The sequence below is a fragment of the Amblyomma americanum genome, chromosome 1, assembly GCF_052857255.1.
Source record: "Amblyomma americanum isolate KBUSLIRL-KWMA chromosome 1, ASM5285725v1, whole genome shotgun sequence".
Taxonomy (NCBI): Eukaryota; Metazoa; Arthropoda; class Arachnida; order Ixodida; family Ixodidae; genus Amblyomma; species Amblyomma americanum.
In genome coordinates, this window is record NC_135497.1 from 468,585,642 (window position 1) to 468,606,661 (window position 21,020).

Genomic DNA, 21,020 nt, shown 5'->3' on the forward strand with positions numbered 1-21,020 from the left:
CTTCTAAAGAGAGTAATAATCTTCCTTGCACCTTGCAGCTCTTGCCCATTTACAAAGTTCTGACAAGTCCAACTGGAGGTCAGTACCAATTATTTTTTTTTCTCTTAATTATCTATTAGCCGCAAAAACCATACTCTGCCACGCATTCTCCCTCTGCATTCTGTAATCACCGAAAGCAGCGGGATCAAGTAAGCCTAGTTCTTGGGCGAGTTGGTTTCAACTCGCAGATAAAACTGCGTCGGCGTTCCCAAGGAAACGCACACGCTGCACCCTCTCCAGGCACTAGTGAGCGCAGCGTGAGTCGATCCTTGTGTCGTATATACGCTATCCCTTCTGAACGCTCTGCTGATTTTGTGACCAGAAGTGCTGCGATCGTGTCGGTGCTTCATTCTGTCAAGGCCAGTTGAGCCACTCATGCGGCAGCCTTGTACAGTCGTAGTGCGTGTTGTGTAAAGAGCAATCGGAGCAGCAAGCAGTGCAAACAAGTGAATGCGCACTCAGAGGCGAAATGTACACATTTATCATTGCCAATAATTTGCACTGACTATTTGTCGATTACGGTTTCATTTTTTTTGGCTTTCTGTTAGCAGAATGACTGCACAGTGAGCCCGTTTGGCTAGCTATTTTGTGAGCACTGTTTCCACCCTGTTAACGCGGTCACGCCACCCTTCATAGCTGCTAAAATTGCATGTCGCGTACCGTGGAGTGATATTCCATTAGGTTTCCCCACAGAAGGTTCGGCCGAGGGCCGGGAATGCCGAGTCTTCTGAAGTAAGAAAAGTGTCGCCATCGCCATCTGAAACAAGAAAAAGGGACCGCTGCTCATGCTCTCTATTGGCGAATACATTCCAGAGCTTACAGTTGTTCAGTGCCGAGCACGAAGCAGCGAGAAGCAGTCCCGGTTGTATTTGAAAAAGGCATCACCACATAGTCAACATGCCAGCTACGGCACGTCAAATCGTGCACACCTGCCAGCCAATCAGGCCGCTAAAAGTGTCTCTGATTTGCCAAAGCCAACAGCGAGTCATGATTTACCTGAAAATCAATGTGCCAGCTAAAAAAAGGAACACTGCGCTTTCACCAGTGATCGTGTTGTCTCTGGGTTTTCTGCGTGACTTCTTTTGCATCGGTTCATCATTTCACAAGTTAACCATTGCCGTTCTCAGATCTCAGTTTCACGAGCCAAATAACCGTCTACTCCTCCTGTCTGCTTCTGCCGAAGTCAAAGAGGCGAGATAATCACGAACGGTCCTTGCGGTGACTACTCTGGATGTGACTGGGAGGCTCGATGTGTAAAAAGCTGTTGTAAATAGTTTGGAGCCTACAAATACCGCGGGGGTGGGCAGAGTGCCGCAACGCGCCGTTTCTTTGGTAGGGTGCCGAAACGCACTGATCAATCGAGGGACGCCATTTTGGGACCCAAGAATTGCGCATTCTCCTACAGCGGAGACAAAGCTTCTGAAATGTAATCATAAATTTCAACGTCTTAAAGCTGTATTGGACGCTCACTTCCGCCAAAGAATCGAAAAGGCTGGATTTCGCAAAAAACAAACAAAATTTGCAGTAGCTAGAAGAGCTCCTGCGGCGGAGGTGTGGCTAGCCTACTGTATCGTATCAGACGCGCATGCGCTCTATGCATGCGCCCTGGCCAGCATGCTATCTGTAACACGTGGCTGTTATCATGCAGCCGCCGGTACACTATATATGTTGGGAAGCACTCCCGAATAAACGCTCTTCTTGGTTGCTTTCACGCTGCGTGTTCATTGTTAAACGCCGGAACATGGTGTCAGAAGTGGGATCGCCCTCGCATACGCAGTAACACGCGGGTGGAAGGGGCGTCGCTGTGCACTGGCAAGATGGATTTAGTGAAGCCATCGCAGCCGCTGGTGCTGTCCGGTAGCACAGCGAAGAACTGGAGCCTCTTCAAGCAGCGGTTCGAGCTGTTCCTGCAGGCCACGGAGCCGCCGAAAGAACCACGGACGCAGGGAGCTAAGACCGCACTGCTGCTCACCGTGGCCGGAGAGGACGCCCTAGAGGTATTCAACAATTTTGTATTCTCTGAGAACGAAAGCAAGGAAGATTATGAAACAGTTACGAAGAAGTTTGAGGAGTACTGCAAGCAGCGGCAGAACGAAGTGTACGAAAGGTATGTCTTCCGCTCAAGAACGCAAGTTGAGGGCGAACCTTTCGAACATTTTTCAAGGGACTTGAAGAGACTTGCACGAAGTTGCAATTTTGGATGCCTAACTGACTCCATGGTCAGGGACCAGATTGTCTTTGGAACAAAGAACGCGAAGTTGCGCGAAAAGATGTTGAAAGTTAAGGACCTTACGTTACAGAAGGCAGAGGACATTTGCAAAGCTGAAGAGGTATGCGCCGAGCAAAACAATGTATGGGCTCAAGCGGAGAAACAAGTAGCACAAATCAAAACGCGCCAGCAGGGCAAATGTCCAGCTTGTGAACAAACTGTGGAATGTTCGGAGCAAGACGAGGCCCATCGAGAAGAGGAAGTGGCTCAGATCAAAGCACGCAGGCAGTTCAAATGTTCTAAGTGTAACCGCTCCCACGAACGTGGCAGATGCCCAGCATTCGGCAAAACATGTTTTCGGTGCCGTGGCGTTGACCACTTCTCGGCCTGTTGCAGAAAAAGTTCTCAAGTGAGCGCAGTACGTGACGAGCAGGAAGGATTCGAAATCCTCGACGTCAGCTTAGGCAACAGAGCCGATTGGGTCGTCCACGCGAGAGTGTCCTCCCAACTAGTGTCTCTGAAAGTAGACACAGGCTCGCAAGCGAATTTATTGCCTTACTCCGTTTTTCAAAGGCTCAAAGCGAAGTCTGCTTTAAGAGCAAGCCCCTCCGTCTTCCGCTCATACACCGGCGACATTATAAAGCACATCGGGGTCTCTACGGTACAAGTGACTGTGAACGACCGAAGTGGGCATTTCGACTTTTTCATTTTAAAGAAGAGCAGCCAAGCCATACTTGGGCTGTCTGCAAGCGAAGCGTTAGGACTAGTGGTTCGCTCTGTCAACGCAGTGCACACAAACAGCACTGACCAACTGGTCAAGGAATTTCCAGAGCTCTTTCAGGGCATCGGCTGTCTAGCACGCCAGTACCACATGGTTCTGCGGGAGGATGCAACACCGGTAGTCCAGCCGGCGCGACGGGTGCCCTTGGCGTTGCTCGAGCCCCTGCGAGAAGAGCTGGATCGGATGGAACATGCTGGAATCGTGGCCAAAGTCAGCGAACCGACGAACTGGGTGAGCCCGTTTGTTGCAGCACGCAAAAAGGATGGAAAACTGCGCATATGCATTGACCCGAGGCGAATTAATGAGTGCCTAAAGCGAGAGCATTATCAAATGCCGAAACGAGAAGACATTGAGGCTGAGCTTGCCGGTGCAGCTTTTTCTCTCGCATCGACGCGTACTCGGGCTTCCATCAAATCCCCTTAGATGAGGCTACGTCAAAGGTGTGCACGATTGGAACGCCCTTTGGACGCTACCGTTTCTTGAGACTACCCTTCGGCATTGCTTCGGCGCCTGAAGTTCTCCAGAGAACTATGAATGAAATATTCGACCATGCTCCAGGGGTGCGAATCTATATCGATGACATACTGATATGGGGGAGCACAAGGGAAGAGCACTATACTCGCCTCCACACAGTCTTGCAAATGGCCAAAAAGGCCGGCCTAAATCTCAACGCGGCGAAATGCAAATTCGGCGTGACCGAAATTGACTTCTTGGGTGATGTTATAAACAAAGACGGAAAACAAAGACGCAATGACCGCACCATTAAGTGAAATGCCTCAGCCAAAGGACAAAGCCGGCGTTCACAGAATGCTCGGGGTCGTGAACTATTTTGGAAAATACATATCGCATCTGGCGGAAAGGACGACGCTTCTACGAAGCCTCATTAAAAAAGACAACGTTTTTGAATGGTCCGAAAACCACTCCAAAGAATGGCAAGCTGTCTGCGACACTTTGAGCGGTCCACCTTTGCTAGCCATTTTCGATCCTGCTAGGGAGACGAAGGTCGTTGCAGATGCTTCCAAAAATGGGATTGGTTCTGCCCTTCTTCAGAATTATGGTGGTAGTTGGCGGCCGGTCGCCTATGCATCACGCACAATGTCTGAGGCTGAACACAGATACGCGCAAATAGAGAAAGAAACGATGGCCATTACTTTCGGTTGTGAGAAATTTTTCCATTTCGTTTACGGCCGCAAGTTTGTAATTGAGACCGACCACAGACCACTGTTAGAAATTGCTTTGAAAGCCATTGGCGACATGCCACCAAGACTGCAACGGTTCTTTCTGCGCTTGCTAAGATATGATTACATTCTTCACTTTGTCCCAGGCAAACAACTGTTCCTGGCCGATATGCTATCAAGATCATCGTCGGCCATTCCAAGCGACAAAGATGACTTCACTGATGACGTTGACGTCCATGCAGTGAGCGTGACTTCGGAGCTGGTAAGCAACAAATTGCTTGACCGACTGGTAGAAGCGACAGCCACTGACCCAGACTTGCAGACAGCGTTGCGGCAACTGAGGAATGGAGAAGAAATTGAAGGGTGGATGAAACCATTCGCTCCCGAGTTATCAGAAGTCAAGGGCATTCTTATGAAGGGGACCAAAGTCGTCATCCCAAAGTCTATGAGAGCTGAAATACTCGGTCGCATTCATGAAGGTCACTTAGGCATAAATAAGTGCAAAGCGAGAGCTCGCCACTTGGTTTTCTGGCCGCGACTGAATGCGGACATTGAAAACATGGTCAAGACTTGTTGTTTGTCAAAAATACGCCTACAAACAACAAACCGAACCAGTGGTGCTTAGGCCGATCCCAGACCATGCCTGGTACTGAGTAGGTGTTGACATTTTTATGTACGGCGGAAGCTCCTACCTGTGCGTGTTTGACGCGTTTTCAAACTTTCCTGAAGTCGAAAAACTAATCGACACAACGACGTGCACTGTCATTGCCACACTTAGCTCAATTTTTTCAAGGTATGGAATTCCTATGGAAATCTGCACCGACAACGGTCCTCAGTTTTCTTCTCATCAATTTGCTTTGTTCGCGTCCAGATACGAGTTCCAGCATGTGACGTCGAGTCCGAGATTCCCACAGTCCAATGGCCTCGCCGAGAAAGGAGTCCAAATTGTGAAAAGAATAATGAAGAAGACTGGCGAGCTCAACGAGGACTTCTGGTTAGGTCTACTCTGCTGTCGTTCGACTCCAGTAGCCGAAGGCCGGTCCCCTGGAGAACTCCTCCAAGGCAGAAAGTTACGCACTCGGTTACCAGACTTCGTGTCATGCTCCAGTCACCCGACGTCTCGGCGCCAGCCACGCAGCCAAAGGCCATCCAAAGGGAAAAATCTGCCAGCACTCAAGAAAGACGAAGTTGTACGTGTACGAGGGGATGCATGGGACTCCAAGGCTCGAATCATGGGCCCGGTGGCACCAAGGTCTTATCGCGTCCTTACAGAGGACAGCAAGGTGCTTCGACCCAACCGACAACCCAGCCCACCCAATATGTGCCAAGGCGGTCCACCCGACAAAAGCGACAGCCCAGTCGTCTTCACTACGACCAGGATTTCCGCCAAGTGTCCCGTATTGTGCTTGACGGCTTTTAAATATTGCACTGAGGGAGATGTATCGTATCAGACGCGCATGCGCTCTATGCATGCGCCCTGGCCAGCATGCTATCTGTAACACGTGGCTGTTATCATGCAGCCGCCGGTACACTATATATGTTGGGAAGCACTCCCGAATAAACGCTCTTCTTCTGGTTGCTTTCACGCTGCGTGTTCATTGTTGGACGCCGGAACACCTACCAAACGAACACTGCATCGAGGTCCCTAAGGGCTGGAACCCAAAAAGCGCTGCCGAGATACGCTGAGTGTCGTTAATGTGGCTACGCCGGGTGAGTAGGCATGATCATCTTGTTCTCGGAACCTTGCGCCTAGTTAGTCTTGAGAGAAAGGGACAGAGGGAAATGACTGGTTGCCTCCCGCGGCGCCGCTAGCGGTAAACGTCGTTTAAGATGTTCCCAATAACACAGCCTCCACTCGGCAGCGCTTCTGGTACGGGCACGCCCGCGCTAACCTTCCAACCTGTCAGGCCTGTAGCTTCCACTTCGCCACCATTGAGCGTTGAGAATGCGTTCAAGACGTTTTTTTTTACCACAATTCAAGAAACTTCGCTACGTTATTGGTTGCGCTAGGACGGAAGGCTAGCTGCGCGTGAGTGCTGATTGTGCGCTACAGCTTGTGCGTGTTTTGAAAAATTGGTTACCGCGAGCAGGAAAAAAAGACGATCGTACGATATTGTGTGATACGTAAGATGCAAGCCGTATGTGAATTCAGGGAGTGCTAAATAAAGGCACCCGAAAAAGTTTTTGAACGAAGCACCCTTGATCCAATTTTTTTTCGCTGCGCACAAGATTCCTTCAGCGGTTATGCCAAATACATCCTATGAACAAACATGAATATTAGTGTGAATGCGACAGCCAGAGAAAAATATAGGGCGTTCTTACAATAAGGATAAAAAACTGTGCTCGAAAATTAATATTTGCCAACATCACCATCGTTCCTAATCTTCGATACGATTATGGGTCTTAACAAGAAAACAGTGGACATTTCTACAACTCTACTCAGGGAAAAAATTTGCGTATCTGCCGTGCTATGCTTCCTTGCGTACACACCGAGTGCTGTCATCCTGATTCCCTCTTGACATAGCCTTTCCCTTGGTCGCCGTTACACTCAGGACGGCTTAAGTACGACAGGGTTGTACTGGATGCTTGAGTTGAAGCCATCTCGCCTTGTTGCTGTGGAAGGTTTAGTCGAAACTTAGACGTGTATTAAAAAGAGAGCTTCGACTGGTCCTCTAGAAGGCTTTTCTCCCAGTCTTCTCTTCACAGGATGTCCCAAAAGCCCAAGTATTCTCTCGAAGCTACAATCTCCTTCGTCTAACCCTTAAAAAAATTTCTTTAGACAGTCCATAGACTGTCTATAGACTTTAGCCTAAGAATTCTATAGAGTTTCTATAGACAAGTGCTTTAGAACAGTCTATACACAATCTATATATTTATGGCCATACACTTTTAGTAGACTTTTGTCTATAGACAGTCCAAAGACAAATGTCTACTGAAAGTCGATAGGTCCATAGACAGTTTATAGACACAGGTCTATAGAGAGTCTATAGAAGATTTATAGATTTATGGCCATACACTTCTTATAAAATACTGTCCATAGACCTTTATAGACAAATGTCTACTGATAATAGACACAGGTATATAGGCAGTCTATAGATGGTGATCTATAGACTTATGCCACACACTTCCTGTAGCTTTCTGTCTATAGACAAAAGTCTACTGGTCCAGTAGACATAGGTCTATAGACTGTCTATAGATATTCCATAGTTATGTGGCCAGGCAATGCTGTAGACATTTGCCTATAGACAGTCTATAGGGCTTTGTCTACAAAACCTTTAGTAGACCATTGTCTATAGACTGCCTATAGACAGTCTACAACTGTTGAAATAGGTAACCACACGGTCTTCACAAATGACACGATAAATATGCTTACAATTCAGTTTATTTCCAAGCTATTTAGGCAAGGAATATGCAATACATGCACCATAAGAATGCACCACATAAAAATAAATGTTGAAAATAACGGTCCGACTATAGTTTCCTCAGAAGCAATCTTGCCACCTCTTGTCTGCAGTAAGCCATCCGGGCATGTTGGCATGTACAGTGGAAGGAAAAAATAAGATGACCTGAAAAAAATTCGCACTCCATCTGTACAAATGTGCTTTACAACGCAAGGCATATATATCCTGGCTATCCCATTCAAGAAAGCTAGTCGATGTTTTGGTTTGGTTTTATGGGGTCCAAAAAGCCAAGGTGACTCAGGCTTTGAGAGGCGCCGTAGTGAAAGGTTGCGGAGTAATTTCGGCCACCTGCGGTTTCCTACAGTGCACCGACATTGCATAGAACACAGGCCACTAGCATTTTGCCTCTATTAAAATGCGACCGGGTAGACCAGGATCGAACCTGCATCCTTCAGGTTGCAGTGGCAGTACAGTTTATTTGGGACACAAAGTATGCAAAATTTGTCCTGGGTGAGAAGACTAATGGCATTTTTGCCTGATGAGGCCATCACACCCATGACAGCAGTGGCAACCACTATAGGCATATTCGAACACATTTGCAGTACAGTACATCGTACAACAACCAACAAATATGTATGCAAGCACAAAAACAAAACAAATGGACAACCCTGAGGACTGCGTGCATGCTTCTGTATATGAAAAAATGTTTACGGATTCCCGAATACTATTTACACGTACAACCTACCGAAATATGATCCATGACACAAAAGAAAATCTTTGACTTATTATTCCATTAGGTACATACATATGTCTTAGTGTTTTTTTAGGTAGTGATGGGTAGGTTGATAATAATTCAAAGATGGCTAGATATTGATTCAATAAATTTGTTATTTGCGTACATAATCTCACATCAACATAGTTGGTGCGATATTGCGGCACTTGTATTTTATCTTCCCTAAGGAGATGTGGAGTGTGTTTCTTTTTGTATTGAACCTCAAAATTTGAACAGTGTAACATATACTGATGCACGATTTCAAAAAATAACTTATATTTGAATAGCTTACTGATCTCTAGTATGTCATAGATCTTAAAGTATGGCAAGCATTGTTCTATTTTTCGAATTTTCGAATTCCACGTATTGAGCGCTTTTGCAGAGGGTGCAGTTAATCAAGGTTTATTTGTATTGTGTCTGACAATACCAGGGAGCAGTATGTTAAAAATGAATGAAAGGGAGCATAGTAAGTTTGTTGCTTTACTGGAAACCTGTTTAGTATGCCAAAACATGTGAAAGATCAATTCGAAGAGCTTCTGTGTGCGAATTCCAGAGAAACGTTTCTGAAAGATAACGCCTAGAAAGCGAATCCTCTTAGACTGGTTGATAATGTTATTCCGTAACTTCAATTTGAACTCACCTTCTTTTTTGCTACCTTTAGGCTTGAAAATCAACTATTCCGTCTTGTTTATCTTCAGGTCTAGTTTACTGAAGGTTAACCAAAAGTCTAAATAGTTAAGCCATTCATTTGCTTCCCTGTAAACGAAGCTTTCATCGCAACCTGAAAAAAATACATTAGTGTCATCTGCATGTAATACTATTTCAGAGCAGCCTGGGGTGTTTGCAATATCACTCTTATATATCAAGAATAATATGGGGCCTAGAAATAATCCCTGTGGAAATCCGTATTTAATTGCGCCTCGATCAGATTGGGTGCTTTTTATTGTGATGTATTGTTACCTGCAAATTAAACAGCTTTCCATCAGGGCATGCGCTGTACCTTGAATTCCATAGAACGGTAGTGTTATTAATAATACATAATGATGAACCCAATCAAAGGCTTAGCTGAAATAAAGAAATAAACCCAAAGTAAGCTTTCATATCTTAATGTTGTCAAGAATTTTCTGTTTATTATAAAGTGAAGCAGTTTCAGTTGCCTTAGTCTTTCTGAATCCAAACTGCTCTTTCACTATCAAGTTATGCAGAGTTAGGAAATTGACAATTTTTTTGTTCATTATGTGTTCAGCAACTTCTGAAAAGACTGAAAGCACTGACTTTGGTCTATGGATGCTCAAGTCTACAAAAGCACCACCTTTATGAATAGCTGGAACACACGCAAGCCTCATTTGGTGTGGAAATGTCCCTATTTGAAGTATGCAGTTGCATATATGCGTAAAGACTGGAGTTATCAGTGCGGCTACAGCTTTCACGGGGGAAACTTTCACATCATCGAAGGCTGATGCACAGTTGTCCTTCAGCGTCATGATTATGTTCAGGACTTCTTCGGCGAAAGTTGGAGTGAGAAATACAGCTTGAGGACATTGAACATTAATGTATTGTTCAGACGGTAATGTACCATAAATATCATTTGAAGCACCAACTTCCACAAAGTGCGTGTTGAAAAGGTTGCAATGTTTTCATCAATTCAGCCCTGTAATTCAGCCCTGTAATTCAGCGGTAATGCCATCTTGTGTAATAGCCTTAACTTGCAGTTTTTCTGCAATCTCATTTACTTTTCTTAGCAAGTCCTCATCCTTGGTTTCAGTCAATATATGAAGCTCTAGGGTAAGACAGCGGCCACGCCACTCCAAGTCATCTAGGTCCTGCTTCATTTGAGCTATATCACTACCTACATTGTTAGATTCCAGCCCTTCAACTCGCTTCGTTACTTGTTTCGTGGTTTTTTCTTGAGCAGTCAGGTGTTTCTGAAAGTCGTCAAAATTATCAGAGAGCAACTGCATTGGCGACTCAAATGAATGAAACTTTTTTGACAGAGGCAAAAGAGCATCAAGCTTCATTTCAGTGTGCAGTAATCATGCTGCGGATTTTCTGTGGTGCTTGTGCCCTTACCCTTGCGGTTGCCTTGACAATAGTCACATTTCCATGCTTTCTTCTTGAATTCGCGCTTAGCATTTAAAGATTCTTCTGTTATTCCAGCACATGCACACGATGAAAATGAAATTTGCACTCTGAGCATGTGGCTAAGATGCTATCAGTGAGTGGAAGACGGCAACCACAATGAGCTATAGTACGCTCAGATCTTTTACAAAAACCCCATTCACTTAGCAGCAGCGACGACATAAAAGGAAAACAAAATCGCATTCAGTGAGGCATAATTATGCACAAACCTGCACAAAGGCAGAGATGGTTACATGATGCTCGCAGTTATCGTCACCACTGCCAAGTGAGGGCCCAGTGGAAGGAATCTTTTATAGCCCACAGTGAACTGTTAATGCTGTCCCGAATTTCCGGGTGGCACCGACGACCACGCCTTCGTGGTCCGTAGCTCGAGACTACCGTCCGTCTTCAGGGCACGTTCGATGACCAGTGAGATGTACGGCTGCACAGTGGGTAATCTGAACAATGGCAGAGATGGTTACGTGATGCTCGCCGTTATCGTCGCTACTTTGCAGGGGTGACGACAACTTGACGTAGCTTTAAATAGCATAACTGACAGCCTGGAATAACTTGAGCACCTGAAGAACACAATAACCCTTGAGCCATCGCGCCGGATTAATCATTTCACTAAATACGCATGACAAATTCTAAGTGGTTGTCATAAAACATTGTAACTAATACCAATATTCCGTGCAGCACTCTACCTCTACACTAAATACCTACTGCCAATACTGATCTTTGTATGCATTCCCTTTACATTAATTGGAACAGAATACTTAGAAGACTTGTGCCACTTATCATCATTGACTCGCTACGAGCTGTTGAGAATGCCACCCCATAAAACGTACATTCAGTGCTCTTTGCAAAACGATGCCAACTTGAGAATATTCAAGCATTTATTATACCCGCTATTTAACAAGCGCTTCAAAATACCCTGCATGAAGCCTGGTACGTACGCCGATACTCAAACGGGCATAAGCCATGCTAAACCTACTAGGCAGACTGCGAACCAGTTCACCACGGTTTTGCGCCCACAACTTGAAACACAAAGACGAAACAGCATACTCATACACCAGCGTGCGCTCTTTGGAACAAGCGGGTTACAGCGCTTCCATGCCGTGCTCATTATCCAGAAAAACTCAAACAGCACATAGTGGTTGCAGCAGCGCCATTTCAGAACCATACGTTAGCTTCAGACAACAAGCTCATTATTGTAAGGATGAAATACCATCACAACTTCAAGTACAGCCCGGACAGAGCAGTAAAAAGGAGACACTTGCATGCAGGTACCCTAACCTAACGCTGATAGAAAAATCAACGAAAGCAACGAACACGCTCAAAGTAAGATTTATTTCGCAAAAACAATTAACGCGTTCGTAGCCATAATAAAACAGCGCGAGCAGAATTGCATTCGTGGCGCAAATAAGCGCCAAGTTCAATTGGCGTTTTTCTAATGTAGCAGTCTGAGATCAGAAACGCATACTCTGGTACTGGAGAAATTTGTGCACGCATAAGCGGGGTTCATGAACGAGCCTCTAGGAACGAAATGTAAGCCGTCTCTTGTCGGGGGGACCTTTACTGAGGCTTCGAAATGAATTGCCCGCAGGCCAGCGGCGGCGGCCAACAGCTCGGAAAACAGGGATGGACGAATCCATATGTGTGCAACGAAAGGGGAGACGGGTTGCAGCTCGTATATAGGTTCTTCGCGGTGTTCGTACACGCTCGCCATTTGCGCCGGCAACCAGTTTTATTTCAACCATCACTCTATTGGCATTCCTCCACCGCCGCTTGACTACAACTTTGACAAGCGCCTAGAGTTCTAGTCAATAGCGTTACAAAACATATTCGGTGAAACTTCGCTGCCCACGACGCGCACCGAGTTAGCGGCTACAACCACGGCCGGCCTCGAGGGGGGCGCGCGAGTGCTCTTTCATACGGCCTTCGCATACGCCGCGGAAGCAATGCGAGTTTTTCTCTGAGAGTTACACCGCCTGCCGCCGCTAGAGGCGCGACGGCCCTACCGCTGGCTCCACGCCTGCATCTGCGGCGGCGAATCGTTTTTGCCTGGTTTCGCGCTGTAGCCCGTTGGTTCATGGAGAGCGCAGCACAGAAATCAAAGAAAGCAAAATGCAGATGCTTAAGCTGCGTATCTTCAACACAGTCCACTTGTGCACAGATTCTTCGTCATAAACTTTGCTCCATGAAAACATTTAAAATATGGAATCACTCTCACATTTCTCAGAACTATGTCGAGCATTTGTGGTTTTAAATGCAGAGGGAAATACTCTGATCACTTCCTCGCGTATGTCTCATGGTCCGTGATTAATTGACAAGTTAATGCTAAGGGGAAAAGAATGAAATCTTGGAGAACGAAAGTGTTGCGCTCGTCCCTAAACATGTACTATATCGAGTAAAATATTCTCTACGACGCGTGAGCCACAAATCCGAGAGCGCCGTAGCTGGTGGCTTGAGACGATACCTTTAAAGTTGAAAGTCAGACTCATGTACACCAACGTTGAACTGTCAAATAAACTGATTGCTGGGAGATGTATATAGTACTTAATTTCACCGATATCGCTTTTCGCACGTCCTGAATGTTCTTATTTTCACCCTCATATACATCACAACTTTCTTGAACGAGAGGCCTGTATCGATAGCTGAAAATAATGCTAATTACTAATGTGCGAGCAAGTGTCAAGAAGAACTGTAATGCATTGTTCCGTGCTCGAAGCCAATGGCACGCGGCCTTTCGGCTTTTGTTGTAAAACGAGAGGCCACCTGATTTCTCTGGAATGACTGTAGCCGCGCACAAGTCTCTCTTCATGTTAAAAATTGTTGTAAGCGTATTAGGCGTCTAATGCTTCAAGTGCCTTGTCAGTTTTAAATTTTGTTTTGTCGCTGCGCCGCCTGTTTGAGGACACGAGTTCGCCCAATGAACAATTTTCGACTTGGACGCAAGCTTCCTTGTCGTCATTCTGGCCTGACTAACGCTACCAGAACGTAACAGAAGCAACCAGTACAAGCTGCGTATGCTGCCACAGATATATGACGCGTACTGAGTATTGCAATTTCAGAGAGTATGTATGTCCAGTGATTGACTTCAGCTACCATAAAGAGCGCCATTTTTTGTTGTCCACGTATATTTAACCTGCGGCGTGTCCTGAAGCTGCCTAAAAAAATTGGTTTAAATATATTTGCGAAAGATCTCAGATTATGCAGTTGAATGCCCAGTGCCCTTTATTCTCTTAAATTCGGGGAGTTTTATTAAGATGTAAGCATCAAAAATGTTAATTTTTATTTCCTTGCATTGTAAGCTAAGCCAGCTGGTATAACGCGCATTGCTGTTAGTTTTAGTGGAGCACCGTTAGGTTGCTTAAAACCTCTTTTTGGGGTGCTACTTTGTTTCCTGAGTGACGTGAGGAAAGTTCGTGCCCTCAGGAGTTTTATCGAAAGCGATGACGAGGCTACAGAAATGCAAGAAAATACGCAAAGCTTTTATAGTCATCGCCTCTCAGATAAGTCTGTTCGCTCGTAAAGGCCGATTTTATTGACAGAACGCAGTTCCGAACTAATTTTGCTTTGCTGGCAGTTAGTTCATGCTTGCAGTTACTGTCAACTACTGACTTAATTTTTGCGCCAAACTTCAAAATGCTGTTTCAAGAGGAGATCTTGAACGTCGCGTGCGTGCAACGTGCTCTGCTCCAGCGGCCAGGGTTCGGTTCCGTCTATACCCGTTCGTTTCGTGAATGACATGATGCGTTTTCCTGGGGAGCACCATTAATTCTTGCTAACGCCACTGTTGTGCAAAATAAAGCAGCTGCGCTTGAAATTTCAGGAGCTATATGTACGCTGCAGAATCACTTACTCTTTGAAACTTGCCATCCAAGTATTGCATGCCGCATATCATACTACACACTAATAAATAACCTGCCGGAAGACGAACTATGTAAGCCGATAGCCTTGCTTTTTAGCCAAATATAAGGGTAGAACGCGTTAACGTCCGTGCTCGAAGCAGTACGTTCGACCATACACAGTCGGGCTAAACGAGAGAGCGTGCAATCGTTAATCCGTTGTTTCAGATTTCTCCCATGGCAAAGGGGCTGACTACGCGGTCATTGCGTAAAGAGGTAAAATATAAAGGCTTGACGGTTACCACTGACGCAGGCCGAACTGGGAGCGAGCGCGCGTTTTCTCCTTCCGCGTGAACGGTAGTCGCAGCGGCGGAGCGGTGCGGCAGTGGCGACCCCACCGAGGTGCGGCGGGAGGCGGAAACAGACCCTATTGCGAAGGCCCTAAGAAGAGAAGCGCCCGCTCCCCTCGAGACCGGCCGTGCTACAACTGACAAGAAATTAATGCACACCTCTCAATGAACAGTACTCCATGGTCCCGACAGGTGATAACACAAAGAATAAAAATAATTGTAATCCACCTCAGAACTTGAGTGTACTTTGCCGCAGATGCCAAGTAAATTGTGCTCACACGGCTCTACCTAACGCATAGTTTCATTTTGGCCTTCACTCACGGGCTAAGCGATATTTCTGGCTGTGCACCTACCTTTCAACACGGAATAGCCAGTAGAGAGCTCGCGAGGAGGGCTTACCGTCCCGGGTTTCGCACCGAGTGCCTTTCCGCGCGTTAGGAAAGACATAGCGGCACAGACGTAAGCGCATTATTCGAGAACATAGCGGCTGCCGCTGCTTATAACGCCGCTTACAAACGCGGATAGGAAGTTTGTCGCCGCGCACGTAATCTGCTCTGCACACACAGCACTGCTTAGAGTGGCTATGGAGACCAAATGAATAAAAATTATCGTGTAGACTTACCGAAAGAGGACGATTATGATGAATTTCTATCAAAACGTAATCCAGGAGTGCAAATGCCGCCGACGCCAACACACCGGCGCACACAGTTGTTTGCTGCCCGGATGATTTTCCGCCGCCTCCGGGCAAAATGGGTAAAAAGTGAAACAGAAAGCAATTTCACGGTCATGTCTGTATTGGTTGCACTCATGCCAAGTGTAGCTTGCTCTAGCATCCAAGATCACGAGGGGCCATTGGTTTAAAGTATAAATTCTCCACTCGGGCTTTAAAAACCTTATTACTTTCGCAAAAACCAAAACTGAAATCTTACTACTTTGTCCATGCACGCCGCATCTCCCATCGAATAGTATATGGCGCCATTTTCAAATAATTTTAATGCTGCATAGCATAACGTCTTTTTGTCGTGTGCTCGTGTTTGGAAAACCGGTATGAACAACAGCGTGTTATCGCCTCTGATGCAGCGGGTGTACGGCGAAGAACAAAAATATACTGGGTTTCTGATTGTTGAGTCGCAGCACTTTTTCAAGTGAATGCAAACTGCAAAGCTTCCTTCCGCAAAGAACCATGATCTTTGAGACACTTCTAATCTTGTTTCTGAGAGATGGGCTCATACTTGAATTCTCACCCCCGTTATTCCCCCTTATTTTGCAGGAGGTTTTAAGGAGAAATAATGCACAGTCACTGATGAAATGCTTCTTAATTAAGCGCGTTGGACAGTAACAATAGAACGATGTAATGGTATATTCTCGAGCGATTCCTTTAAGGGAGAGCGAGTTCGCTTGAAGCAGTACAGTTTGCAACATTCTTACTTCAGAAATGGGTGCCTTTTCTCGCTCTGCCTGTCAGTATTAAAGATTATTGAATTATATTCTCAATACACGTCGCGGTTTAATAGTAATAATTGTTTTTTTTGGGGGGAAAGGAAATGGCGTAGTATCTGTCTCATATATCTTTGGACACCTGAACCGCGCCGTAAGGGAAGGGATAAAGGAGGGAGTGAAAGAAGAAAGGAAGAATAGGTGCCGTAGTGGAGGGCTCCGGAATAATTTCGACCACCTGGGGATCTTTAACTTGCACTGACATCGCACAGCACACGGGCGCCTTCGCGTTTTTCCTCCATAAAAACGCAGCCGCCGCGGTCGGGTTCGAACCCGGGAACTCCGGATCAGTAGTCGAGCGCCCTAACCACTGAGCCACCGCGGTTAGGGCGCTCGACTACTGATCCGGAGTTCCCGGGTTCGAACCCCACCGCGGCGGCTGCGCGGTTTAAGGAAAGTTAGCTTTTCAAAGCTTCTGAAAACAATATACAGGAAGGTATTGCATTGTCGTCGGACAATATTTTTTTGACATCTGAAATAGCAAAGGAAGCGGAGGACTCTGGCAATAGTTGCGGTCACCCGATGCAGTTTGGTTCGTGGGGGTTTAACGTCCCATGCCAACTCAGGCAATGGGGGACGCCGTACTGAAATACTCCGGAAATTTCGACAGCCTGGGGTTCTTTAACGTGCAGTGACATCGCACACTACACGGGCATCAAGAATTTCGACTGCATCGAAATTCGACCGCGCGGCTGGCATCGAACCCGCGTCTTTCGGGTCAGCAGCCGAGCGCCATAACCACTTAGCCACCGCGGCGGCCCGATGCAGTTCTACTCAGCATGCAGTGCGAAAAGAAATGGATATTTTATGGACTTAGTCGAAAGGCAGTGTATACATTGTTATATAAAATTGGGATTCTTATAAACAATAGACAATATGTCTATAGACAATAGTCTATATGCAGTCTAAAGATTGTCAGTAGACGATAGCAAATTAAGGCGATTAGAGAATTTCGTCTATAAATTCTTTATAGGCCGTCTATAGACAAATGGCTGCTAAGGCGGTTATAATCTTTAGTCTATAGATGGTTTACAGATTATTTATAGACAAAAGAAAATAAGGCTGTTATAGACTTTAGTCTATACATGGTTTATAGATTTTCTATAGACAAAAGGAAATTATGGCGGTTATAGGCTTTAGTCTATAGATCATCTGTAGATTGTCTATGGACAAAAGGAAATAAGACAGGTATAGACTTTAGCCTATAAACAGTCTACTTGGGCAGCACGGCAGCACTACCAGGATGCGGAGCAATAACCCGTTCCTCTATATTGTGTAGATCGTCTTCGGTGCACTGCTTCCAGTCAGCACCCCCAGCCACGAAGGACCCGTGAAGATTATAGCACAGTCAGCCGGAACCACCAGCTTCCACGTGCGCATTCTGCCATCGCTGACAGCACAAGATTGCCCGTTCCAGTGGCCAACAGCTATAAGTGCGCTCATCGGAGCACATGACCTGCTGCAAGCGCCACCAAACTGGCATATATATACGCGCTACAAAGAATCTGCTAGTATTGGGCACGGCAGCACTACCAGGATGCGGAGCAATAACCCGTTTCTCTATATTGTGCAGGTGAGAAAACTATTTGGTAAATGTGTCCGCTCAAGTGACCCCTTTTTGTTCGTGCTGCCGTGCACGCAGCAATTGTCTTGTATCGCTGTGGTATTGCGCAAGTTGTTGCTCCTAGGTGGAGATATTAAAACTAATCCAGACCCGGATCTAACCCAAATTGCCAAACAACTCAAAGATATCGCTAGCGACATAAAAGACATAAAGGAAGTACGCCTCGTTGATATAGACAAGAAGCTTGATGCCCTATCACAGCTTGAAAAGAAACTGGCCACCTGCCAAAACGAAATTTCACGCATGGATCGCGTAATTGAAACAATGGAAAAGGAAATCGATGGGCTTGAAAATCGAGGCAGACGGTCCAACTTAATTATATACGGACTGCCGGAGGAGGAAGAAGAAACTAATGAAAGTCTTGACCAAAGAGTGAACAAAATTATAGTACAAGATACCCTCGAACTAGAAGCTGTCGCCATTGAGCGAATTCACAGGCTAGGTAGACAGGGAAAAAACAAGACTAGGCCAGTAGTTATGAAGTTGCTAGATTCGAGACAAAACAGGCTAATACTGAGAAACGGATTCAAACTAAAAGACACAAAATACGCTATCGGTGAACATTTTCTGCCAGAGTTCGAGATGTTAGAAAGAAACTGTGGGCGAGCGCCAAACAAGAACGAGAAAGTAAAGAAAAGGTTGCGCTGTCCTTTGACAAACTGATCATAAATAAGCGCGTTTATTTTTGGGACGAAGAAAAAAATAGCAGAGTTCCTATGCAAAAAAAGGACACAGAATTCAGCCCTCGAGTGACTCCTCAGAAAACTCAGTTAAAGAACTGTACATCATAAATATAAAAGCAAGAAGCATAGTGAACAAAACGCAGTCACTTGAAAGTCTCTTACTTTGTCATGAACCAGACAAAATTGGAATCACCGAAACATGGCTTTCACCTGAAATTTCAAGACACGAAATCGCTCCACCAAACTACTCCGTCATCAGAAAAGACCGTGGTTCACGGGGAGGGGGCGTGGCAATACTGATTAGAAGGCAGCTACCTTTTGTTATTCTCCCTGAAGTTCCATGCGCAGAAGCTGTTTTCTGCAAGATTATTTGTAAAGGTACAGACATAATTGCCGGCTGCATTTATAGAAGTCCTCCTACTGGACATGAAGCCATAACTGCAATTCAGGAATTCCTTCAGTACCATTCCTGAAATTCGCGAATTATTATCATGGGTGATTTCAGCCTCCCCGACATAAATTGGACAACAATGCAATATACATCAACAGCTTCAGAGGCCCTCATCGATGTAATGTTCAGTTTTATTCTTCATCAAATTGTTTCAACATCCACACGTACACAAGGAACAACTGGTAATATCCTAGATTTGATACTAATCAGTGAACACTTTCCTGAAACCCGTGCTCAGGTTGACGTCATAGAAGGCATCTCGGACCACAGTATACCTACCTGCCGATTACCATTACAAAGCAGTATAATATATCAGAAAAGCATACAGACCGTAACTAATTTTGCTAAAGCAGACGACACTAGTATTGTAACACACCTAGCGCACGAATTCCAATCATTTTTCGACACTGCTTCGCGTGAGACCACTGAAGTGCACACCTTGTGGGAGCAGTTTAGAAATACGGCAACCTACTGTGTAGGTGCATTCGTTCCGCGAAAAATAATATGGGCTAAGAAAAACAACCCGTGGATTACAAGGGACGTCATTCATGCACAACGGCAAGTCAAGCGGCTCCGTAGATCAATTAAAGAAAAGGGGCAAAATGGTACCAAATCATTGAAACTAGCCAGTGCAGTCGCAAGGCTAAAAGAAATATCAAAGCATGCAAAGGAACAGTATTTTAACGTGACCTTCCCTACACTTCTTAAGAATAATCCTCATAGATTTTGGAAATATTTTCGCAAAGATAAAACAGCCACATCCAACCTGTCCATGAAGAAAAAACAGACGAAAGCTAACATGCACAACGATTTCTTTAAATCTGTTTTTACAAAAGATGACGGCATTCTCCCTAACAGTTCCTGCACATCTACGCCAGGTATTGGTCCTGTCCACATATCAGATGAAGGTGTTTTTAACTTGCTGCTAAACCTAGACATAAAGAAAGCAAGTGGTCCAGACGACATCCCAAATCAGTTCCTTAAACAATATGCAGAATGGTGCAGTAAATATCTCGGTATCATTTTTCGCAAGTCTTTATCAACTTCGAAGCTACCCGACGATTGCCAAAAAGCAAAAGTGCTACTGATTCATAAATCCGGAGATACAAACTCACCCTCTAATATCGACCCATTTCTCTCACCAGTACGTCGTGCAAAATCATGGAGCCCATTATAGCAAAACACTTAAAGCACTTTCTGGAGACGGAAAACCTATTATCACCCCATCAAAATGGCTTTCGTCGTGGCTTATCAACTGTCACGCAACTAACAGACGTTGTGCATGACCTAGCCCTTAGTATTGACGACTGCAGTCAAACAGACATAACACTACTAGACTTCTCTAAAGTATTTGACAGTGTAAGCCACAACAAACTAATAATAAAACTACGCATCATAATTGGAGATGGCCAAGTCTTACACTGGATCACAGATTTTTTGACGAACCGCTCACAATTTGTAACTTTCGAACAAGTTCAATCAAGAACAGTTCCCGTTACATCAGGAGTCCCGCAGGGATCTGTCCTAGGACCAGTGTTGTTCTTAGTTTTCATCAACAATATTGCCAACAATATTGAGTGTAACATAAAACTTTTCGCCGATGATTGCATTCTGTACAAAACGATAAAAAATCCTGAAGACCACTTTGTGCTATGCAGCTCTCTTAACACAATTGTTGAATGGTGTAAAACTTGGCAGATGACATTAAACAATAAAAAATCAGTTTGCATGACAGTCACCAGGAAAAAACAGCCATAAAACTATGCCTACAGTATCAAAGAATCAACGCTTTCAAGGGTTTCTGAACATAAATACCTAGGGTTAACCTTAACTTCTGACCTAAGATGGGACGCACATATATCCAATGTTACCTCTCCTGCCTTGCGAAAGCTGTTCTTTCTTAGGAGATGCCTACGTCTGGCCCCTCAAAACACCAAACTGTTTGCCTACACTACCCTCGTGAGGCCAATTTTAGAATACGCAAGAACTGTTTGGTTCCCACAATCAATCACTAATATCACTCGGCTTGACAAGGTGCAACGAAAAGCTGTAAGGTTCATTCATAA

At 45.3% G+C, this 21,020-nt stretch overlaps 1 protein-coding gene across 4 annotated transcripts in view; it reads right to left on the minus strand.

Moving 5' to 3' along the window:
* The window catches only part of LOC144104608 (cytochrome P450 3A14-like), a 209,938-nt gene that overhangs the window by 169,352 nt on the left and 19,566 nt on the right, over positions 1 to 21,020 (minus strand). For 2 of the 4 annotated variants that reach the window (XM_077637719.1, XM_077637743.1), the window contains exon 2: positions 700 to 796. The exons of the other annotated variants lie outside the window; for them this stretch is intronic. In XM_077637719.1, coding sequence (XP_077493845.1) covers positions 700 to 796 — 97 coding nt within the window. The remainder of the gene's footprint in view (positions 1 to 699; positions 797 to 21,020) is intronic. 4 annotated transcript variants of the gene reach the window in all.